Source organism: Lepidothrix coronata, unplaced genomic scaffold (genome assembly GCF_001604755.1).
Source record: "Lepidothrix coronata isolate B3197 unplaced genomic scaffold, Lepidothrix_coronata-1.0 Scaffold0, whole genome shotgun sequence".
Taxonomy (NCBI): domain Eukaryota; kingdom Metazoa; phylum Chordata; class Aves; order Passeriformes; family Pipridae; genus Lepidothrix; species Lepidothrix coronata.
In genome coordinates this window covers 708,734-734,007 of record NW_016690180.1, presented here as the reverse complement: position 1 = coordinate 734,007, position 25,274 = coordinate 708,734, and the positions used below count along the sequence as shown (strand labels likewise).

The following is a 25,274-nucleotide window of genomic DNA, read 5'->3' as shown; positions in this document are numbered from 1 at the left end:
GACCACAAAACATTGGGATAATTGTGTGGGCTGCTGAGCTGTGTAAAGACAACAATTCCCTACTACTCTTTCCAGCTGGTAAAGTATTAGTGTATCCATCTCTCACCATGGAGGTTCCCAGAAGAGTTAGTGTAGCTTTTGAGGGACTATGTAATACTTGTAATGAGATTCAAAATCCTTGTATTCAACCTGAAATGGTTTTATGGGGAGTAAAAATTTAATGCACTTAACTGCATAAAATGATATGCATGCTGACCACTCCTATTCCCCTTCAGTGTAGTGAAAATCAATTTGCAAAATGATGCTTGGAGCTAGTTTGAATGAATTACGTGATCTCCAATGCTTTAAAAAATATTCCTGAGCCTGTAGGAACCTGATCGTGACCTGTGCTATATTCTTCACAGGCATTGTCTGTAACATGAGGTACGAAAGCTCAATGTCTCACAGAACTGGCTGCTGAAACAGTCATATGGCAACAGGAGCAAGCGCAAAGATGTACCACTGTGTGTGTCTGTGACAAGTGCCTGGCTTCAGGGGGGCTGATGCTCTGGAGAGTCTCTGCTGGCCTGCATGAGTGACCAGAAGACTCTCTTCTCTGCACCTCAGTTCCTACAGGTTCAGATTGATTTAGGTGCATACGCCTCTGTAGGGTGGTATTGCTGTATGTTACATACATCAGGCTTTAAAATCTATAGGAAAAAAGAATACAAAAATACTTGCTCTAAACCCACTCAAAACCCCCTCTAAATTGATTCTCACCTTCCTTACTTGAAAGCACACTGGTCAGTGATAGCTGTACCTGCTCTTCCTTTTCTTCTTGACAAGCTTGTGTTGGACAAGCACAGTCCTTGCTGCAGAGGCTGGCAAGGCGAGCAGGGAGACGAGAAGGGGCAGAGCTGTCCTGGGGCAGCTCGCTTGTGCGTGGGCCCCGGCTCTGGCTCCAGAGGTCCCTGGCAGGCAGCTTCCCTGTCCCACCAGCCTGGGGGCATCTTTCAGTGGCCATCTCCACTGAAACCCCTTGAGATGATCTGTTGATTCAGGCTGTGCAGATGTCGGCAGATGTTTCTTCTCATGGCAATATAACAGTGAACCTTGGGCTTGTGTTTCAAATTACTGTGAGCAGTAGGGCAGAAACTGATGGGAGCCCAATTCTAGCCCCTGGGTTTCATAGTAACTCTGACATCTCACCATCTGTGTAGGCACAAGTCTACCAAAATAAAACTATTCTGAGAACGAGATATTTTTAGATGAGAGAGAAAAGAAGAAATAATAGCAGGTAGGAAAAATGGGAAAAAAGGACAAGGGAGTTTGGACTCAGGCAGTGACTGACTCGAGAATGTACATATCCCAGTTCATCTGAGATTGTCATAAGATCAGTAAGTTTCAAGCAAAGGCATTTCAGACCCTTATTGCTGTCCTGGTGACAAGGGAAGTGTTACCTTACAGCCCCCCCCCCATATAATATATATATATATATATCATATAATATATATTGTATTATATATAATCACACAAGGATTATATATAATCTTATCCAGGATAGTGTAAGGAAGCTTTGTTTGCCCTAAGTTAAAAGTAAGCATGGTTAAAAGTAAGTTGGAGAACTTAATTGGCAGATCTTACTCATGCAGCAGTCCCAGTGCTTCTGATGGCTAAAATTTGAAGGCTGGCACACTGTTCCAGCTGTAATCAACATTTGAAAAATAAATGGACTTCACATGCCTGATCCTGTGCTCTCACACTACATGGACTGTTGGAATTGAGAGCAGAGAAGAAAATATTAAATGTTCACAGTCAAGAGAAATGCAACAGGCTTCCAGTCTGTCGGTAACTGTGATTTTTAAAGTGAGATAAACACGTAGCCCCTGAAGGAGCAGAGTCACTCCTGGAGTGTGGTTGTTTATCTCAAAAATTATTCAAATGGTGTTATGGAGATTCTCATTGAAAGTCATGATGATTTCCAGAACTAGCACTCTAGCAGAGAAGGGGGAGAGAAACAACACTGCCAAATCTGAAAGTACAATATGGAGTCCAAATGAAAGAATGAATGTGGGATTGGTCTGTCTTCTTTTGCCTGGTGGATGGTTTGTGTCAATCTGTTCCTAGTGTTGTCAGTTATATCCTGAAGGATTCCTGCTCTTGTGCATGGTAATTTTTTGACCAAGTAAAAGCCTTTGGACTGGGCTGGTACATAAGATAAAGGGAAATAGATCATCTTTCCTTGTGCTGGTTCTTTCACAGCTTGTGACAGGAAAAAACAAGGGTTAGAAATTACAACTCCATACAGAAATGGGGAAGAAGAGATTTTCTCACAGTGATATTTCTTGATGATACCCTTCAGGATTCTGGAAATCTTCAAAAGCGGTGTTATGTTTTCCCATCACATAATTCATTTTATGCAACTGAGAATTAAAAATATATAGATATGTACATTATCACATCTAGGAAATGAAGTCAAGAAAGACTGGAAAACATCTCTGGGTCATACACATGTGCGTGTGTTCACACTGCTCAGCTCCTGCTCCCTCCCATAAAGTCTGTGCTGTTACATGTGGGGAGGGGAACAGTAAATAGATGACCTTGCTGACCCTGTAGACATGCACAAGTGTAGCTGACATGAGAGGAGGAAAAAAGCTGGGTTTCCTAATGGGGTAATGGCATAATGGTATCTTGCTTTGATCAGAAAGGTGTACTAGGCATTCCTGGCCCTGGGAGCATTGAGTGCCAAATGTTGTTGATATAGATACTAAGTGTATACACTGTGTGCCATCTGGGACATTTGCTTTAGGAAAGGGGACACCAAGCTGTTGTAAGTTGCTACCATGGTGTTGCTGAAGTCCTGGGGCAGGTAAAGTTTACACTGGCTGATGATCTGCCTGGGTTCATTATGGTGGAGGGATGTCTAGGATTTCATTTTCTATGGTACTTTCACCATACCCGTCTCCTTTTCCCCTTAAAAGTCTGTCAAAACAAAGCCCATTTTAAAAGAAATGAATGTAGAAAATGTGAAACATAAGGATCTTTTACAAAGCGTCTTTTACAGTGCTGGGGACATAGAACAGGGCAGTGGAAGATAAGCCATTATGTATGTTGAGGAAGTCTAAGAATAAAGATTATAGGCAAACAGTCTACCTTTCTTTACAAGGCCTTGATTTACATCCCTGAAATCTCAAATTTAGCTATTACAATGAAGTCCTGTTGCACACAGAGCTGCCTTTTTATCACCACTTAAAATCTAATTAATCCGTATTGAAGCACAAAGATTTCTGTTGTGTTTTAGGGTGAGGGGTCATAGAGCCCTCTTTGTTCATCCTCAGGCTTGTAATCATCAGGCATTGGGATATAATTTTACCAAGCAAATTGGAAGGTAACAGATCAAATCCTTATCGGAAAGCCTAACTCATGGTTTAGTGAAGCCCTTCGTCCTTTATGTGAAACTTTATATTCATGAAGAACAAAAAAGTGTTTCAGAGCTTGCAAAGGGTTAATAGCAAGGGCTTATATTTGGGGAAGCAGAAAACTAAAACCATCATAGCTTCCACCATCACTCAAGGTAGCAGCTGGTACAGAACTGCTGGGGACACCTTCCTTAAGCTTTCAGGACTCTGCTCTTATAATGGCCTTGGTCTATCAACCAATGATGCAATTAAGTGGCATACTGTTCTCTCTGTTGGGATGGGTCCTGTCCTGTCTCACCACCTATCTACCCCAGTGGAAAAATCTTAACTTGGAACTGAATGAGTTGGAGATCTGGACCATGGGACTCTGGCAAGCTTGTGTTGTACAGGAAGAAGGGGGAATGCAATGCAAGGACTTCGATTCTTTCCTAGCTTTGCCTCCAGAGCTCAGGATTTCTAGGATTTTGATGTTTTTTTCCAATGGATCAGGGCTTCTGGGCCTCTTGCTCTCGGGATTTGGGTTGGACTGTTTGAAAATTGGTGAAAGACAACAGGAACAAAAGAAGCGGTTGTTGCTGTTTGGAGGAATGCTCGTCTGGATATCGGGGATTACAGCTATTGTCCCAGTTTCTTGGGTTGCCCATGCCACAGTCCAGGAGTTTTGGGATGAGAATATACCAGACATTGTTCCCAGGTGGGATTTTGGGGAAGCATTGTTTGTTGGCTGGCTTGCTGGATTTTGTCTAATATTAGGAGGATCCCTACTTAATTGCACAATCTGTTCCACTGAAGTCCATCCGTCTTCAGTCCATTACACAGTAGCAGAACAGCAGGATCAGTGTCAACGCTTGGAAACTGAAACTAGGCCTTAAAATGGAAGGTTTAAAGCAGTACAGAAATACTGTCCTATCTTTTCCAAACCCTAGTGCAAGCCAGAAGCTTGTTCCAGTAGTAATTCAAAGGACTCTTTGTTACCTAGCTGATTTCCTAAATTTATGTCTGTTTTCTCCATACACTGGTATTGGAAGGTGGTGTGTTTTCGCACCTGGGGAACTGCTTAAAACTGTGTTTCAGAGAAGAATGCTGAAATTTTTGTAAACTCTGCAGGAGAGGTGCTTTTGCTTCTCAACTGCACTGTAAAATCCTGAAAATGAATATGCATGTTCTCTTACAGCTTGGGTTTTAACAAAAATGTGCTTCCTTTTTTATGTAACCAATGAAATGAGCCTCAAAGCTTGACTCGCTATTTCAATTTTCCACTTGCCTAACGCAGTGATGTACAAACTAGAGGAGATTTCCTGTCCTAAACAGTCTATAAATACCTGCATTGCATCAAATGGTTTTTCTGTGTATTTGGAAATAGTAGTTTTCTGAAATTGTAGCATGCTTAGCAGATATCTTTTTGTGCATGGGGTGTGATGGTGTGGGTGCCTTATACCTAGCAAGTCGTGTTTTCCCAGTCTACCACATTAAACTGCCTATACAAGTTATTCTAGGCATTTCTGGCACCTGCATACTTTATGCACAAAAATAGCCTGAGAAATGCTAATATAAAGAATAGTTACGCTATCTTCTTCAGATACAGTCTTGAGGCATTACGCATCCTATCCACAGCTCCTTAAGCTCCATTCACTCATGTTTGGAATATGTTGCTGTGCAATCTTTGACTTTAAACATACGACATTTAACTTGCCACAGAGCAGACAGCATCATTTTCTCTAAGTGGAAGTGCATCAATGTAGTATTAGAATTTAATATGAAAACAAACTGTGAGATGCCAAAACTAGCAGAACTGCTGTAATGTTTTAGCAGATTGATGGAAAGCCAAGCATATGCTTTTCTTAAAAAAAACCAAAACCAAACAAATACAAAACTAACAAAAGGTGAGCCAGCTGTGGCCACACACTTCTGCTACTGGTTTACCACACCACCTCCCAGCACATGGAACCAGGCTAACAAAGCAGGAGGGAGGGGGAGAAGTATTTCATGCTTCATAAAGCATTATTTTAACTTTTGCTTATGTACAGTATGACAAAGAATTGATTGGAACAATGCCTGCAAAAGTCAGCAGTTTGGCGCTTCTGTGACTGCAAAAAATGACCTTGGCATCCAGACACAGGCTACAGTTTGCTGGATTTCTGTTGTCTGTGCTAGGATGGATTTTAACTAGTACCTGTAACTATTTATCAGGCTGGAAAAAACTCAGCTTAGACCTAAATATACTGGAGCTTGGACCATGGGACTCTGGCAAACCTGTGTAGTCCAAGGTGTAGGAGGAACACAGCGTAAGGATTTTAATTCTTTCCTAGTTTTGCCTCTGGAATTCAAAATTTCCCGGATTTTAATGTCTACATCAAATCGACTAGGACTTCTGAATTTTGTGATCTCTGGTCTTGGTTTGGACTGCCTAAAGATGGAGGATACAGAGCAGAAGCTAAAGAAACAGCTGTTACTACTTGGAGGAACACTCTTGCAGATGTCTGCAGTCCCTGTGTTTTAGGTTGCCTACACTATAATCCAGGATTTTTGGAGATTGTGCCCAGATGAGAAATTGGGGATGCACTGTTCAGTGGCTGGTTTGGTGGATTTTTTATAATTCTAGGAGGATCTCTCTCCACAATCTGCTTATCATCTGACTGTCAATTACCAGAGCAGTATGCAATGGCAGATATACAAGATGCCCAACAACATCTGGAAATTGGAAATGGAAGACTTTAAAAAAGGCAGATATCAGGTTTTCCGATTTCTTACTCTTGCATTACAGCAAGAAAGATCTGCTGAACAGGCAGGTCACTGTTTACAAGATCGGGGGAGGGGTTCTTTCTTACTAAGTAGTATCCACTGCTGTATTTTTCCCAAATGTGATCAACTGCAGATTTTGTCTTTGTAGTATGGCTTGGGGTTTTTTTTAGAATAAGTGAATATAAAATTTTTAATCTCTAGGCCTGCATGGAGACTTGACCATATCTTAAATAGCAGAACTCCTACTGATGCTGCTTTAAACAAAGTATTTTTTACAAAAATAATATTAGTTTAATTCTGAAACAGTTTGTAGTGCCAGTTCAACATGCATAACAAAAACCTAATGCAGTACAACTTTGAATGAAGTTTGCTGGGTGGTATCATTTACAGTAAACTAAATGTTCTCAGACATAATGTCATGTAATACAAGATTCTCCATCATGACTCTGTGAGAGAGAGAGATAATATGACCACCTGTATCCCTGCCCAATCTCTTTCTCTCCCTCTCTAAGGAAAGCCAGTATTTCTGAATAATCATGAGATGTTGTCCAGTGGAGTCGACTGTGTTCATTGCTATTGCAGGTTTTACTTCATGAATGTAAAGAACTAACTTCAAGTATATGAATCAGTTCCTATATAACTTACCCTAAGAGCTGTCAGTGATTGATGTGAACTTTCTATAAATTGCCATGATTTTACATTGACAAAGCTGTAGCAGCCATCTGTTTCTGCAAAGAGCATATAAAGATATAGAACAGCAATAAAAGAATTAAATAAAACACTGGTCTGGAAAAGAGCTTTGTTAAAAAAATGTATTTTCCAATCACTGAAACACATGAAAAGTGCAGAGACAAGTTAATCTATGTGATGTACTTGCATACTCTTACAGACAAAATTAGAACAGAAACACATTCAGAATATAACCTGATTAAATATTTAGTTCAGTCCTGAGCATTTTATATTTAATACAGTATAAACACAGCAATAGTAAAAAGAAAAATAATCTTAAAATTATTTGATTTGTGTTCTATTACAATTTCTGCTAAACTTTGCTCATTTGGATAAATATTCTTGTACCAGTAATATTTAACTTTCATATATATGCAACTGCAGTGACATTGGTACCTGGCCATAGAACTAATTACATTCGTTGTACCCTACTGTGCAGAGTAAATTCCACTTTAAGAGTAATATTTATAACTTTAAACTGATGGGAGCTTATTTGTATGTAGTATTTTAGCTTATTCGATTGAGTTTTTCAAGCGTGAATAAGCTGAATTAGTAAAAAAAACCCCAAAAAGCCAGAATTTTTAAAAGCTTCCTATAAATATGTACAACTTTACCAATCTGGAAAATTAAGAGCATGAATATGTATAAGTCTCTCATTTTCAAATGAGTTTTGCAAGCTGAACCCAGCAATACTTAAGTTTTGACCTCATCTCATGCTTACAAATCACACAATAATACTTTTTTTAAAAATTATTCAACATGTGAGGAAAACCAGCTAATCTGGCAAGAATTTAGACAGCTCTAAGTATTTTTCACAATAGCATCCTTAATGTCAAATATTTTTATGACCAGAACTGAACTACATTAAACAGAACATAAATAAGACTGTAAATAAATAAAAGAAAAATCATAAAGTACACCTCTAAATATCATTCTACAAACAACTTATATAATCAAGTTGAGAAGTTGAAACTGACAACCATCATTTCACCTCTACATTAAATAATTCCGGATTTTTTTCTAAAATTGACCTTTCAAACATGAATGTTATCTCAAACCCAAGACACAAAAAACAAATGGGGCATTCATAAAGGATGTTCAATCAGTCATCTTGCCCAAAATAGCATGTTTGGCTATACTTTTCAGTGAACTGATGTATTTGTGCATAACAAAACCCTTGGGTGTTGCACAGACCTCTCATCACAGAATTGTCACTTTGAATTTAAGACAGCTGCTACCATATAGTGGTTATATTTGTTTCCATTTTCTCATCAAGTAATTATAGCATATCTGAAAGATGAAGTCCATGCAATGTGGCTTGTTGCTTGGGGAAGAAAACTAGCGAGTGAATGAAATACATCTGAATGCAATATATTAAGTAGAAAATGAAATAATTCTGTTCTCTGCAATGTCCACCTACTTACACAGTACCCACAGAAGATAAGAACCCAATTGCTTTACCAAGACAGGACTGCTTAAAAACCTACCTACATCTAATGTTCTGGACTTCTAAGAGAAGGCATCCAATTTACCTTCTGATGAAGCAGCCTGCTAGGAGGAAGCATGTAAGACAAATTTGAAACAAGCCATTCACATCTATTCATTAAACCTGTGCACCCTCAACTGAATACAGGGTCAACCGTGTATTTAAAAAAATGTTTTTTATTGTATCGACATATGTGCAGACTTAGAGTTTGGAGCTTTTCTTTTTCAGAAAGGGTTTACCTTACCAACAGGACTTCTGATAATTGAGTTAGCATGTGACAGATTTTTCTCCTGGTACAAATACTTTAAAGGAAACATCTTCATATTTGTAAACCTAACACATACCTTTATGTATTCCTAGTTAGCAATCAGATAGCCCCCTAGGACAAAAGGTTAACAGAGAGAAACTCTCATTTTTAACTGTACACTGGATATAACTATTTTGATATCAATGTTGGAATTATGAATTTGATTCATCCCATTCAGAAAGCAGCTGCCCCTTTTGGTAGTCTCATAATAAGTTTTTAGGGTTACTTGTCTGCCTTGCCTTTGTTGCTCTCCTGCAGATGCAAGAAACCTTTTAGTGCAGGTTAAAGTACTGTACATTCACAAAACTAAACTCTGAACTCCATCTCTTCCTACAAAGTACTAAAAAACAAAAACAGAAGAAATTTGTTTTCAGAAAAAATTCCAATGTTGGTGATGAATGCAATTAGCAGCTGTTGTGAGGCAGCCTGGATGTTCTGGAAAGGAGCTTACGCTTGTGGGTAACTTTAAACTATAAAAGTCACACTTGTACAAAAATATTGTATGGCAAAACAGCCATCTTCACAGTCTCCTCACATGAAAATAGTGAAAAGATAAACAATTGTTGAACACCATTTTTCTTAACACAGTGCAGTTCAACAGGATACTTGCTTAGTACTGCCTTAGTTCATTTGTTCCATCTTTACAAAATAAAAACACATGTGACACATACAAACTGTACAAAATCAGCATCAGTATACCAAAATTAATCTACTTTGGTTTTCTGGTTGTTGGTTTTTTTTGTCATTTTTTAAGATTACAACTATTCAATTCACTATATTTTACAAATAAACATATCAATAGTGAATGTAAAATAGATCTTTGAAAGCACATCACTGAAACTACAAAGCTCATCTGAAAAGAGATGAACAAATGGAAAAACACTTCAATGAAAAAGCATAATTATACATCATCAGCTGGAAGGGCTGGTATACTGATCTTTGCTCTTGTAAAGTATGCTATCTTCTCCCTGAAATTAGAAAAGAAAACAAGGGATTATTTTACCGTTTATGGCACGACTCCAACGTCATCCACTGTAGAGTTGCTAATGTTACAGCATAGTTCTGTAAAGTAGAGGTTTGGAAAATACACAATTTACGTACAAAAAATGTGTCACATTCATGTGACATAGTTCCCTTCTTCGGCAGATTTACATAAAAAGGAGCTCCAATTTTGAAAGAGAAAAAATATCAATATTTCATTAATAACTGCAATGGTAAGCCTGAAATATTGATTCAGTCACTGAATTTCCTATGATGACATTTTCAGCAGAGGGATGAAAAGGCAAAAGAAATCCTTTTATTCTGACATGGGAAAAGGGCAGGGTGGGAATTGTTGTGTCTGGGCAAGAGTTAGAGAAGCAGAATTGTCAACCCATTCTCCAGTTGCTTCCCCTGTGCTGTTACCATTTCTGTCTCCTATGAACTAAGAAATTACTGAAGCATAACAAGTTTACACAGGCTTGCCTAGCAGCAGGCTAGAAAGCAGAAGATAAGTATTAGGGGCTTAAAAATTAAAGCTCAGAAGAGTCATTCTTCTTGAGAGCTTCAAAAATGCCTGACTGTGATTAGTCTGAGGCCACAGCACTGTAACAAGCCTAATTAGCAGGGCATGTACAATTCAGCCTCAGGAGGTATTTGTCCAGAAGACAAACCATGTTTTCCACTGGTGAGGCTTCAGTTTCCATTAAAAATAGTAGCTCAGAGCAAATTCAACTCCCTAAACTGGATTCCTCCTCCTAGTTGTGTGATAACTAGAAGGACAATGGAGTGTTTCGATACCCTTCTTGCAGGGGAATGTCTTGAGCGCTATTATATGTTCCTGTAGATTTAGGCAGCAGTCTGTCTGTGATGACTGTCATAAGACCAGCACTGACCAAAACTCTTTCTTAAGACTTGCAATAAGGTGAAAACTGTTTGAAGATGCTCTGAGTTTCACACTAAAAATAAATAACTCAGTTGTTCTTTGCTGAGGAACCCCTTTCTCTCTTGTTTTGATTCTGCCTCACTTACAGCTGTGATTTGCAATACATGTCACCTCACAGGTCCTTACTTGTTTATGTATTTCTCCATCTGCTCACAAAAGATGGTTAGAAAAGGAAGAATATCTCACATTTATTAGTAGCTGACTTAAATTTCCTATAAAGGAATCAAAAATCCAAACTTTAAAAACGTGTTACTGACAAAACAGATCAAATTAACTTGCAGTATTATTTCTATGTTCAAGAGCAAGCACTGTATTTTTCAATCAAAAGATCAATATTTATTTTTATATATAAGTGTGGCCTTCAGGCCACTTATTGGCCAGCCTTTTAGGAATTTAGACCAGTTAAAATTAAGGTTTGAGATAGAAAGTATTCATGTTGGCTTATGCTAAGAAAGAACACTTCATTAATTGCTTCCAGTAATTGGTTGCTGTTCCCACAACCAAAAGGAGAAGGGAAAGAAAAAGGAGAAGGGATTCAAGATCTTTCTTTACTAGTAAGTCTTCTTTACTAGCAAGGCAAAAGGAGTGGTTAATCAGTTTCCCGATGAGATGTATCCTGTTCTACCTCTCCTTGAGGAGTGCTTTGCTTCAGGCAGCTGCCATCACTAGAAGAGATCCCAAGACTTAAAGCCCACTGTCAACCTGCTGTGAGTGAGGTGAGCCATGACAACAGTCACACACAGGCCTGCCTACAGCAGATGTCACACAGAGGTCTGAAATTTCCCCCTCGGCTTCTGCACCACCACAGCTCAGCTGACACACTGCCACCTCTGACATGAGCAAGTTACCGAGGCCTGGCCCTTCGAAACTCCAACTTAGAGCTATGTTAGAAATGTGCAATGCTTCTGGCAATTCAAAAGCGTGTGGACTTTTGACTAATGTTACAGGGAACATCCGATTATATCTATAAATAATTCAGGTTACTTCACTACATTAAAAAAGGCATGAAAAGCAGAACAGGCCATACCTGAATGACTGCACCTGCAGTGGCACTTTCTGGCTCTGCTCTCGTAGCCGGCACACATCCTTAGAAGCTTTCCTCATCAATTTCTCAGCACTTAAACCTTGTTTCTGCTCTTCTTTTGACTGTTCAGTCTGTAACAAGAAAAATAACTGTATTTTGCTGATAATGAACAATTACTCATTTCAAAGAAATGAGAGATTCTTCTGTGTCAAGCAAAACACTTGGCAGTGTTAGGCTTACTGTTCGACTCAATGATATTATAGGTCTTTTCTAACCTAAATTAATCTATGATAATCTCTATATAAAGGGTCTGCAAGACAAAAGACTGACATCACAAGCCTAGGCCATGGGCACAAAATAAGAAACAGTTTTTTTCCTAAAAAAGTAAATAGAACAAATCCCATGCCATCACAGGTGGCTACTAGGTCTTATAAATTTCCATATTTTTTAAGGCAATACCTAAATTTGTATGAACATGTGTTGTCTATCCAAGTATCTTTTTAGAGCTGGGAGCCACTGATTCTCTTTCCATGTAAGATACTTTTATTTCCTAATGAAACTCTCTGTAAAGTTACTTATAACTACTCTAAAATGACAGACAGAAAAACAAGGAAGGTGTGCTCTCAAAATATGCTTTCACGTTTTGTTGACCTTGTTAGCAAGGAACATGAACTTTTGTGCTTTTATTGAGGACATGGCACCTATTTTGCACAAGACGTACTTTTTTCATTTGCATTGTAGAGGTGTAAAAGCCAAGGCAAGTGAACAGAACATCAGTGGTAACAACAGATCAAAGGTCACTTGTGAACATTTCTGAGCAGCTACATACTCCCCAGGAAGTTACTGTATTTCTGTACCTTAGTATTCCGGCTCTATGTCTTTACCAAGCAGTGCTGCATCAACAGGACAATCACAGCTGTGCCATCCACCTTATCGGCAAGACTGCTATTAACAGTTGCGCTTGGGTTTTTAAAAAGCTTAATCAAGGGTTTCTGAACACTCAATAATTTGAACAGCAGCACTTTTTAGGTCATCTGGACTTCTTAGACAAATAGCCACTGTCCACATGTGGGTGAATCCCCTAACACATGCATTATCACCCCCATAATGTGTAGGGTACATGGCATGGGCAGTGCCACCTTAAGTGTACACTTAGTTTTCATTTCTAGACCGCAGGTACCACCAGACAAATGTTATTTATTGTAGTTTGAATTTTGTCAGCCATCAAAATTCAATAGAAGCAGTTCACATTCTTAAACAACTATAAAGTTCTAAAGAGGTTAATTTCTGATTCTTAACTTTAGACACTCGAAAATGCTGTTCTGTTACCTCAAATTAAAACACACATGCAAGCCAGAAATGGCAATCTTCAAGGTGGTTTGTAACTTAGGAGTTCACATCCCCATTTCTGAATTCAACCCAGTAGACTCCTAAACAACAAAACCAACTAATTCAAAAGAGCTAGTCCATACTATCAGTTTCATACTGGGTAGTTATAAGAAAGCTGTTCACAGCAGGACAGTGGTACCCTCTCTCTGTTGAAACGCACCACTCTGGTGTTTTATATGAAAGTGTTTTACACGAAAGAGCATCACACTTTCAAAAACTTGCACAAAGTCCTGTCACCTTGTACTGCTGTTACTTTCTTCACTCCTCAACTCCAAAATAGCTATGATTTTAAAATGAAATTAACCTATAAATATAGTTTTCTTCATTAGATAGTGAGCATAAATTTGCAATCTACAACTGGTAATGTCTTAATTAATTTTACGTATGTCACTGGACATGTTTTACCAGCTCCCCTAGTTAATATTTATCATCAAAGCAGTAAACATACAATATTTCAAAATTTCTAATTTTATCCTTTCCCTAACTATACATGAGATTCTTGTGACTACTGCATTTTAGGTTAACAGGATAGATGACTTCTTTGTTTTCATACTCTCTATTAGCATGTATTCTTGTTTCATTTTTGAATCCATTTATCTTTTCAGGATGCTCTCAGAGAAACTTGGATTTCAGCCCAATGTCTCTGGGAGTATGTATAGGAGAAGGTAAGTACATGACTGTGTTTGCATTTGCATCATGTTTCTTGAGTGATCTATATAAAATATGGAAAAGTACACTAATAAAATGGCCATGCATTCAATAAGTCCCAAAAATCTGGCGCTTATCTACCAAAAATAAGTGCCAGACTGGAATCCTCTATCTGGGCTTAGTTTAAGCTTAAATTAGTTTAAGATGACAAAGAAGAAACACCATAAAAATTAAAGCTAAAACACTATTTCCTGTCTCGTTCTTCCGTGTTTTTTGTATAGAAGAAACTGAATCTAAGGAAAAATCGTAACTGTGCTAAACACCAAAACACTGGAACAAGAATATACTTGTGGTATTAATGACAACTACAGGTTACCTCTACACAGAAGATGTACTGAAAAGAAATAAAGAAGATACGTACAGATCTTTACAGGAATCTCTTTGGATATAAACGAAGAAGTCCTTCAGAGGACAGCAGGTGTCTGAAAACTTACTTGTATGAGGAGTTAAGACTCAAACTTCAAAACACTGCATGATTTCTCACAAAAATCCAATCTGAACAAGAGAAAATGCTTCTGGTGCACAGAATTACCTACTGTTTTCTGATCTGCAGGTATTAGTGGGCTTTACATACTTGCTGTACTTAGGAAGGTGTGGTAGGAAGGGGAGGGAAGGTATGGAGTCTCTGTATTTGGCTTCAAGCAGAGTAACTGAGTGCTAGCAAGCAGCCACTGATTTTCAACATCCCCCACATCTGCGGTTTCATTTTCCATTCGAGACTCTCTCAATTTCTCTGGCGTTTCCAGCTGCTGCATTAGTCTGTGCCATTATAATGCCTGCAGGATCTAAAAAATAATCTATGACAATGTTCTCGAGGCTGCTGTGTTTTGCTAACCCAAGAGGAAACACTGACAGCAGAGTACAGCATTCTCAGGCTTGTTTCGCTCCACAGGGGAAGGCAACAATTTTAAGGGTAGAAATATTTCTAGAAACTTTGTAAGCACTCTTCAAAGAGGTGGAGTGACTGTGATCATTGTTCTAACTTCTACCTTTGAAAAGAGGACTTTGATGCTGCGCTACTGCCTCTATATATTTTAGGAATGTATATTATTGCCCTTATTCCTCACGGCAGTGTGTGTAATGCTGTCGATCACTGACACCAGCAATATAAAATGTGACAAACTTATCTGCTGCCTTGAAAGAGCCAGCTGAAATAAACCACAAATCCAAAGGATTCATAATATTAAATGTTGCAGAGTCATACTATGTTCTAGTGGGAATAGCTTTAGAGTGGGAGTAGTTTTAAATTAAATAATCAGAAATTATCATTTCTATCCTGCATCCACCATTAGATATAAACTATGAACTTCTGAATTAATTTAGCTATACTTCTTTTCTATAAGCTACTATTTTTATGGATTAAAATGTAGATCACATTCATTCAGTGAATTCACATGGTAAAAAAACCCACAGTTACACTGTATGATGTTTTAACACTGCACTCTACCCCATTTTGCCCAAGGTTTTTTCTGACATTTGTCAGTGCTCAGCCTAAACTCTACTAGTGCTTTATAGTAATTTTAGAACTCCACTAACTATAGTGAACAGCAGATACCAAAAGACACAGGAAGACAGAATAGGGCATAAACATAGGGTTGGGAGAACATACTGGGAGAAGGTTTTGTTTCCTAAGCTGTTAGACATTCGAGGGCTTCTTGAAATATATGGTAACATTACAGTTAATGACCTCTGATGTATTTTTCTTCCATGAATTTATAAAATCATAAACTTTTGAACCTATGCAAACTTGCAAACATAACTCAATGTTATGTTGAAAACATTTTTAGTTTCTGAATGTTGTGCTACGTTTGCTTGCATTTAAGCTGCCACCTCTTCAATTCTCTACTTCCTGTAGAATAAAAGACAATGATTTATTGCTTTCCTCCACCTCACTCATAATTGTATACACTTCAGTTGTAGCTACTTAGCCACTCCTAACATGAAAGCTGTTTCCTTCCTTTGACCATCCTTGTTGACCCTCTGTATTTTTATTTTCCACTTTGAGAAGGGGAACAAGAAATGAACAATGTTTGTTACAGGCATAACAGTATTTGTTTTGTTCTAAATTCTTTTCTTACTCATTCCTGTATTATTTGCTTTTCGACGTCTGCTGATTGCTGTGATGTTTTTGCTGATGTTTTTGTTCCTTATATCCGGAGTCTTGCATTCCTAACATCTAATTCAGAGCTCCTCTTTGTATATGTAAACATTAGGATCACCCTTCCCTCTTCTACACAAGGCTATTTACTGACATTTAGCTTAAAAAAACCCCAAACAAACCAACAAAAAAACCCCAACAACTATTGCTTACATATTAGGAGGACCTCTGCACCTTACGAAAAAGTTTCCATTTTTACTACTCTCAATACCTTGGTGTCATCAAAACACTAATTTCTATCAACCATAAATAGCTAAAGAGAACAGATCCTTCCTTGCTGTCACTCACAACCTGCCCTCATGGAAAACTGGTGTACATTGACTGACATGGATGGGAAAGGGACTCCAGAGGGCATACACGCCAAGCTCCAGCTCAGAGTAGGTGATGCTAGAGCTGGGTGCTCAGGGTCTTGTCCAGTTAGGTCACAAATATCCCCAACTGTGCAGGTTGAATGGAGGTTTTTTTGCTTGGTTGGGTTTTTTCCTCCTCTAACAACCTCTCTAGGCCCCTATTCCAGTCTATGATCTCCCTAATGATTTAAAAAAACAAACGACCTTCGAAAAACATAACAAAAACCTCACAACATCTTTTTGATGTATCTTGTTGGAATTTTCCACATCCCAACTTCTTACCATTGCATCTCATTCTTTTATCCTGTTTCTTCTCTTTTATTCACATGAGGGCATCTTCCTACCTTATGGCAGTGCATATATACTTATATTGTTTTAGAGACCATTGCATAGAGAATAGAATTTGGCTTTCCTTTGCCAAAATTTCCTTTATGTCCTGAATAAAGAAATAAGCCTTTTACACATGCCTTTACCACTCTAAGTAATGGTCATTGCCTCTCTCTACCTGTTACAAGCATCTTTTGAATACAAGTTCTGTGCAGCCTGTAAACCAAACGATGCTGAAGGATAGAGAGCATACACAAGTCTGTAGAAGTATGGCTGCAACGTAAGAATTTTAAATTAACTTCTAAGTAAATGTTATTTTACTACAGCAACCACAACTATTACTCCAAATAATAGAACTGCTACTCTGAATTACTAAAATGTTTAGAGGGCACTAGAAAAATACTACCTAAAATTATAGGTTTAAATGCTGTAGTATTGACCAATAAAGAAACAGTTTACATTATGTAATTCAGAAGTGTAATTAGTCAAATGTCTGCTTCTATAAAAATCCTTTAACACGACTGACCAAATTCCTTAGCAAATTAAAGGCAAAGTTAGGAGCATATATGCCTATTTATTCACACATATCTGAACCTGCTCATACTTGTTTTTCAGCTTGTTTCAAGAGTTTCTGGAAACGTTCGTCCTCTAGCACACACAGGGGAAGGTCTGCCTCTCCTCTGCCTTTCATTTCCTCAAGTTTTTGTTTAAGGTCCCGCAAGGCCTGAAGCTCATCATTCAGACGATTCTGCCTTGTGCGTGACGCCTGGAGATCCAGCTCCAAGTCAAGGGAAGTGCGTACGGGGCATTCTTGCGTAGCTCTTCGCATGATCGGCTGGCAAACAGGCTGGATCATTTGGGAAACAGAATAAAAATTAACATATAGAAAGGCTAGAGGAGGGTTTGACATAATACAGTCAGAAAAGCTCAAATTTTATTTTTGTTTTTCTTTAGCATTTTTTTTTTAAGTACAAAAATTCATGTATCATGGAATTTTTCTTCAGTCACTAGCTAAAAATAAATGCGAAAGTTTCTCCAACCAGGTGCACAATTTATAGATTAAAACCAAGAAAAACATTCTGATCCCCAGGATGACACTGCCAGGAGACCCAACACTACACATATTTCCCCACAGATTTTAATTACATTATTTATTTTTATAAACATTTGCTTTTTCAAGGCCTAACCAAACACACATTGTTATAAACTCTGTAAAAATGCATTTCTTCAGCGTATTTCACATTATTTACTGTCCTTTCACAGTGACTTTTCATATGAGTAAGTCAGGCAGGAGAAGCCATCCCAGACTATTCAGTATTTCTTTTCTATGCAAAAGGCAATCTTGCTACCTGGTAACATCCCTTCCATGGGACTATTTTTCTAGTTACAATTAAGATTAAAATATAACTCTCTCAATTTATGTAAGAATTAATTTCATGCAAGAGAAACAGAATCTTACTCTCTTGTTCTTCAATCCTTTTTCTACTTGAACACTTGGAAAAGAGTAAATCCCTTTAAAAGGACATCTAAATCCTTGAAATTTCCACCAAAATTTGCTTCAGATGTACATTGCTAGCGTGGACTTTCGTGCAGCGTAAGCCTCCCTGTGTGACTTCGTAATACTCGGGTCCTTTAACCCAGATCCCTTTGGCAGTAACTCAAGTTCAACAACAAATGCCATGATGCTGAGCAGCAGTGTCTGCCTGCTGGCTTCAGCCACAACTAAAACAGCACACGCTTTGTTGGAGAGTGAAGATGTAGGACTGGGACCACTGTGTTGAGATTTCAATGTGAAACTACAGTACTACACGTGGTACTTGCACTGGTTTTGCTGAAAAACTTTTGATAAAGCATATCCTTTAAGTTGTTTGGTATTCCTTCTCTCCCTGTACTTTGTCCTAAACCATGTCCTGTTAATAAAGCACATACCCGTTTAACTCTTAGGCTCCGCCGTTCTGTGGCATTTCTTACAAAGAGAGACTTTTTGGCTAGTGTTGAGCTGTCACTGTCACTTCGATTCAACTGTGAAAATGTACACAACAAAAAGAGAAATAAAGGACATTCATATACATGTGTCAATATACCCAGTCAAGAGAACCTCAGTGTTGATATACATGTAGGTTGTATTCTTAGTATAAAGTAAAAAAATCTGCAACTAGAATCAGCATCTATTCCAAAATTCTAATCCTACACCAAGACAACCATTGATCTTACTGAATGTATAGTAAGTAAAGAGTAAGTAGGCTCTTTAGGAATGCAAGGAAGGTAACTATGGTTATTAGGTACTGACAGATACAAACTATGAATTTCACTTACCTGGGGCAGGCTTTTAATGAATTACTACAGGGAAGGTAAATTACTGTAGACATGCATCTGTCCAACAAGCAGTATTTTTGTATTATTTGTAACAAGTACAGGTGTGCCTACAGCTTCCTTCAGAAGCACTTCCTGCCTCTCAAAATTATGTGCCACAGCTCAGCAGTAGCTTCTTCTTAACTTTAGCATTAGTTCCATATCCATCAGTGCAGAGTGACTGTTAGATGCATTGGCATCTGACAGGTGGTAACCTCCAGGGAAAACAGAAGCATCTCTCTGCAGGATATGTATTTCTCCTCTTCAGAGAAGGACAGACAAAAAGAATCACTCTGCTAACATTTCAGTATGTGAAGCCAGAGTCCTAAAGCGTGCTTACGCAGGACTGGCTGGGAGCTAGGGGTGAGAAACACAACCTCTTGCAATACAAGCACACCTCTCAAGAGAAAAATCTGTCTTTTCACCATAAGCCACTACTGGGAGCTCACCCCTGGATACAGAGACGCAGCTATCATCACTGATATTCTTTAAGCACTTTTCAAGGGATTTTTTTTAAAGGCGCCAACAGATTTTGGTTCTGTCCTTTAGGCCTCCAAGATCTCTGTGTTTTCTGAACATCATATGGGAGTAGGTGCTCTCCTAAAGCCAGGCCATCACTTCTGAATTGAGAGCAGCTGACAGCTCACCAGAGTGTATCCAACAGGTGATTTCCTCTTGTACAGCACCAAAAAGCAAGGCTGGATATGCAAACTGAGGTCTGGGACTGGAGAGACTCACACTGTTCCACCCTCCCTGTGAATTTGGATGCAGCTACAGTGCCCAATCTGGAGCCCCAGCAGTGGACAACAAGTATTTCTGAAACTGCAAAACATTCATCTGTGCAAAGGTGTTTTTTTCCCAGGGCACTTTGCTTCCAGGCAATACCATACACAATGAGAAAAAAAATTGTTTATTCAAGGAAAGTTTTTTTTTTTATTCTGGCTTCTGGCAGCAGGTATGTAGCAATGTTCAAAGATACAAAAGCCCAACACTTTTGCAGATGGAAAAACTGCTAGAGTTTACACTAACTAAACTACCAGAGCAACTAGTTTTTCTTCCTGTTGAAGACCTACATAGGCAGTAAGCTAAGGCTACATGTTTTGCCAACACTACTAATTTCCATTTAGGAATTAAGTTCTAGTACAGGAATTAAGATGAAGGCTAGGTTCTGAATTCAGCCAATAATGCAAATATGCAAATTATATGAAGATTGTTAGAAAACAATCTGCTGTGTTTCATTCTGGAGGGTATATGGAATAGTTATTTAAGTATGTAGGTATTGACTATCAATCTAATTTTTTTAGGCCAATGAGAACCACAGAGAAGTGATCAACTTTAATGTTCCCAAATGATTAAGATAATTGCCTCTAACTGAACCGGAGAATTAAAGCATAAGTATTATTAAAAAAAACCCCAAACCTGTCATACCTGTATGAGCAACCTGTAGAAACTAAAGATCAAAATAAAATGCCTTTTCTAGGCTATCTGTAATTAAAATCTATAGAGCTGGTAATCCATGCTTAAATCTTTAAACACACAAGTTTTACAGTTAGTTTAACAGCAACAAGGCTGACAATTTAAATCTCTTTTTCCACACTACCATAGATCTAGAGAGACTGGGAACTTAGCTGCCAAAGCCATGTTTAAAACTCAGCCCTGAGGCAGCACTTGCACATCTTTCAAAGATGCAATTACAGCAGGATTTGGGCTGCATAGATTTAAAACCAGTTGAGATACAAAGCGATATTTAAAATTGATGACTGAGCTCTTTCCACACTGTTACCCTTAAATGGCTGCATTACTAAAATATGGTAATGCAATGGCATTTTACAGTGAATTCTATTTCATGTTTTAACAAATTATTTTGCTATGAGTATTGTAGTTGCTGATGTGCAGGGAAACACACTTTTTGAAGAGAGCCAGCACAGGCATCTGTGTTACTTGTCTCCAATAGGATGTATTTTTTTCCCTAGTAGAAATGTTTTGCAAGAGTGTGCAACTCTGCTGAAAGTCAATTCTACTATGCATCAGGTCAGTTAGGGAAAGAAAGACTCTAGAGAAAGCACAGGCTCTGCTTCTTGCAGGGAAAATTGGTACATGACTCACTGTCATTAATGCTTCATTCCCAAGAAGTTAAATGACTCTTCGGTTAATAGCTCTTCATTCCAAGTGTTTTTCCTCTTACCCTACAGATGTATTGGTTCCGCTCGCCTGGAGAGAAGGTTTGTGAGCGCACTATCATGCTGTTCCTGACAAAGGGACGCTGTCTTGAGCTCCAGCTGGCTCTGTCCTTGGGTCGGACTGGTGTGTTCTCATTAATCGATTCCTCAGTGTTGGTCTCTTTATCAACCTATGAAATGAAATTTAGTTTAAAAGACCTCCTGTATCCAGATACATGTCAATACATAGTTTTTGTGCCTTTGGATTTTACAAGCATTCTTGTTATTTTGCAGTAAATGGAAAAAGGCCAGCAGCAAAAAGCATCTTGCATTTACAGAGAAGCTATATTAAGTAAAGAAACACAAAATTCTCAAAAGGCTTAACATTGTGTGGAGAGACTTTGAAGGTATTCTTTGTAGCCAATAAAACCAAAGCTTTTGCAAAAAGGTCTTTGCTGCCGGACAGATGGTCTGATGCAACCACAGTGCAACAAATGTTTTACTTTGCTGTTTGCAGACATTATTCTTGTGCATTTATATTTATTTTATTTTGTATTTTGCAGAAGACCAAGGTTCTGTCATGTTAGAGATGGTGCCTCTGCACACTGAAAGGGGGCAGCTGGGAAAGTTATATTGCTCAGGTTCTTCCAGACATACTGCCATGCATTCCAAACCTCAGCAGCAGGGCTGCTTTATGGCAATCTGCAGAGCTTCACCAGCCTTGTGAACCCAGGGAAAAGACCCTGCTGTCTGCTGTCCCTCAGCATGGCCTGCTGCCTACTGCAGTTGCCCCACATGTGCCACAGGGAGCCTCAGGTACTCCCACTTCTGTAGATGGCATGTCCTGTGCTTGCTTACATGCTGCAATCATCTTGACTGCCAGGCTAGACCAAGTTCTGCAGTAGCTCGAACATCCAATGTTACTGATGTGCACTAGGGCTTTTTCTTCAACTCTGGTAATTTAATGAGGTTCATGGTTTTCAAAGTGCACATGATAAATACAGTGACCTAAATAGCACAACTGCAACCCTGAGAGGATCTGGCATACAAAGATCTATACTGTGCAATGGTGTCTGCTATGTCTTTCACTCATTGTTCAGGTCCATCCATCCCAGGCTTAGCAAAGTACTTGTGTGCGTGCCTGACCTTCCCATGTTGTCCTTGATGTCTCCCCTTGCCAAGTTAGGGCTTTGATCTATATTTGCTTGCTACCCAGCAGACTGTCAGTCCTTTTAATACCATGGCCTTAGCTCATTTGGCATCTTGCCACATTAATTGCAAGTTAATTACAATTTCCAGCAATCCCACTGAGGTGTTGAACTTTTGTATTGTCACAAAGTTGAAGGAACAAGATGTCACTCTTCGCGTTTTTACCTCTGCTTTTTTACAGAGCCTGCGGGTTTAACACTTGCAATAGTGTTTTTATTAAGGTGCCGAAAGGTTCTAAAAATTTTATTTCTGAGTGTGTGCTACTACATCAGGGATATGTTTACTAAAAAGTTACTAAAAGTGCTTCCAGGAAAGTGGAATATAATTTAAAGACAACAATTACCAAGAACATGGAATTAGAATTTGTTTTGTGCAGTGTCTGGGTAGTTCCATAGTACACAGTTTAACACACATTTTTGAGTTTTCTGCTCATTAATCTTCCATCCTTTTCTCTGCTAAGCTGGTTTTTGTATTTCACACCCTAAAACAGAAGGAAGAAATAAAGAAATCCCCGCATTGGTTTAAAGATCTTGACCCCTGTTTTGTCTTTCTCCCTGTTTATCAGATGAATGGGGGGGGGGGGGAAGGGGAAGGAAGGAAACAGTGTAACAGATGTGCAGAAATATTTTAAATGTGTACAAGCTGAAGCTACTGAACTGCACTTGTAGTTCGAATATTCTCCCTATGCAGCAAAAAAGTGAAGATAGAGTTTTGGTTAATTATTTTGGACTTAGAAGTTCTGCCTAGCTTGTCTGTTAAATATCCTCTTTGTAGTTCAGAAGTGACCACACTGACTTCACTACAAGTACATCTTGATTACTGCTACAGCAAAGGCCACATCAAATTGTAAATGCTCAGACACAGCAGACTTCTATATTAACTGCTCAGAAATAGATCTTCAGACACAGCAAGATAATGGAGGAATGTAAATTTTAAGATATTCACCAGTGTTAGTATTACAGCAGCTTGCTGGCCCTCATGAGCCTCATCGGTGTTCTCTCTGTCCTTGTTTTCATTTGTTTCTGGTGCATCGATGAGTGACCCCGTGTCATCAGTACAGCTGCCTTCTACTGCCAGCTTAATGCTGTCTTCCTCTTCGTCCACAATTTCATCAGAGGCTTCTGTGAGCATCTCTAGCCTGTGTGAACAGAAGTAACCCAGGCTTATTCTCAAACAGAAAAAGTTCACCAGAGAAAGATATCAGAAGGCCTAGACCTGCACCTATAAAGTATGCATTTTCCTGACAGGGAAAACAACTGTCATCCAAATGCTTCCACTAACTTCACGTGAAGGCACATTTCATTGCAGCCTCAAGCAAAACTCAAGAAGTGCTACTACAGTTCACCCTCGAGATCATTATGACAACACTGCATTACATTTAATGGCTGTAATGTTGATAACATTGAAAGAATTTCATTATAATAAATTAATAAACAAGCGTGTCTCCCCCTCCCCCATAACAAAGCATGTATTTACTTCTACACTGCAGCTAAAAAACTGCACAATAAGAGAACTCAAATAGCAATTTAGCAAGATATCTGTTTCTTGGGAAAGCTCACAGTTTCTCCAAAACCAAGACCAATAGAAGCACACCCACACTGACTCTGTCAGACAGCAGCTCTCTTTTTAGTTGCTTATCACACTTAATGCAACTATAACATGAGACATTTTGCTACACTTCCAGTGGCTTAGACTGCCCAAGTGGTTTCATAGGTTTACATGGAATGGAGGAGCATTGGCAGCAGGAGTTAATAGAGCAGCCAAAACACTGTAAACCTAAAAGAACATGAATTAATTGACCACACAAGAGAATGAGGCTTGACTCCAATTCCAGTGGTGGTGAGGCACTAGAACAGGTTGTCCAGAGAAGCTGTGGATGTCCTGTCCTTGGGAACGTTCACGGCCAGGTTGGATGTGGCATTGAGCAACCTGGTCAAGTGGAAGGTGTCCCTGCCAGTGGTAAGGGGGTTAGACTGGATGATCTTTAAGGGTTCCTTTCAACCCAAACCATTCTACAAGTCTATAATCTCCAAAAGTACAGCCCTTTTGTTTGTCTAAGAATAGAAAGAATGAGCTGAATCATTCAGGCATGAACAACGAGGGAGGAAAAGTGACTTTACCAGTCTTTCTCAGAGCCCCTTTGCTCCTGTTCCTCCTCCTCATCTTCAACCAGCTCGTGTTCTACTGCTTCCAGCTCAGCAGATGTCCTCTCCAGCAGAGCTGACACAGCATCCTGCTCACAAGGAAAAAAAGATAAAACCAGAATTGAGTGACACATAACAGGTAAAAACCCGACAACTCTTGCAAGAGCTGCATTACCTTGCTGCACCCTGATGTCAGCAGAAACAATGACCCAGTTCACAAGTAAAAAGTGTTTGAATTGTCAGTGTATAGCACATTAAATTATTGTTTTTATAGAGTAAATATCAACCAAAAATAGACTGGTTTTAAAACAATAATGCAATCAAACATGCTCCTTTCATACTTTAATGTATTTTCTCTTCTTCCCTCTCATGCTTGTAATATCCTGAGGTGAAAAAAGAGTGCTCTTCAAAGTTACATTTTAATGCAGTTCTCTTAAGAAGGTATTAAAGCAGAAAAGCTTCTTTAACCACAAGAATTAGTATGTGTTTTGCATAAACAGCATTTTAAGTGCAATGGTTTTAAATATGCAGATTCAAATAGTTAATAAACTGACATTTTTGATGTGGGTATTCATATCTGGGCATATGAAAATAAATGGTAAACTTTCGGATGCTCTTCAATAACATTCTTTTTATAAAGAAACACAGCCAAAGTGTTTCAAATTGGAATGCAATTTTGTATCCCATTAAAAAGCATCTGCAATATCCCCCTGGCTAAAGAGTCTGACACCCCACATGGGAACTACTCACACACAAAGTCACTCTAGACAAAACTGCCCACGAAACAGGGCCTTGGACCTTCAGGGGAGGATGTATTTGAATTCACACATTCAAATAATCACAATGCAATGGCACAATTGGAGTGTCT

At 38.7% G+C, this 25,274-nt stretch overlaps 2 protein-coding genes, 1 long non-coding RNA gene and 1 pseudogene across 6 annotated transcripts in view; 3 read left to right on the top strand and 1 right to left on the bottom strand.

Moving 5' to 3' along the window:
- LOC108492649 overlaps positions 1-14,124 on the top strand; it is a 49,558-nt gene extending 35,434 nt beyond the window's left edge. For all 3 annotated transcript variants that reach the window (XR_001873183.1, XR_001873184.1, XR_001873182.1), the window contains 2 exons: positions 13,605-13,664; positions 13,929-14,124. This is a non-coding gene — a long non-coding RNA (uncharacterized LOC108492649). The remainder of the gene's footprint in view (positions 1-13,604; positions 13,665-13,928) is intronic.
- LOC108492637 (claudin-22-like) lies at positions 3,617-4,270 on the top strand. Its single transcript, XM_017805184.1, has one exon. The coding sequence runs from the start codon at positions 3,617-3,619 to the stop codon at positions 4,268-4,270; it is 654 nt and encodes a 217-aa protein (XP_017660673.1).
- On the top strand, positions 5,495-6,116 carry LOC108492642 (annotated as a pseudogene).
- WWC2 (WW and C2 domain containing 2) overlaps positions 6,939-25,274 on the bottom strand; it is a 103,180-nt gene continuing 84,844 nt past the window's right edge. For both annotated transcript variants that reach the window (XM_017805158.1, XM_017805168.1), the window contains 7 exons: positions 24,383-24,495; positions 23,208-23,400; positions 21,080-21,244; positions 18,472-18,564; positions 17,147-17,389; positions 11,614-11,741; positions 6,939-9,630 (listed from right to left, as the gene is read on the bottom strand). In XM_017805158.1, the coding sequence (XP_017660647.1) occupies positions 9,564-9,630; positions 11,614-11,741; positions 17,147-17,389; positions 18,472-18,564; positions 21,080-21,244; positions 23,208-23,400; positions 24,383-24,495 (1,002 nt within the window). In that variant the 3' untranslated portion in view covers positions 6,939-9,563. The remainder of the gene's footprint in view (positions 9,631-11,613; positions 11,742-17,146; positions 17,390-18,471; positions 18,565-21,079; positions 21,245-23,207; positions 23,401-24,382; positions 24,496-25,274) is intronic.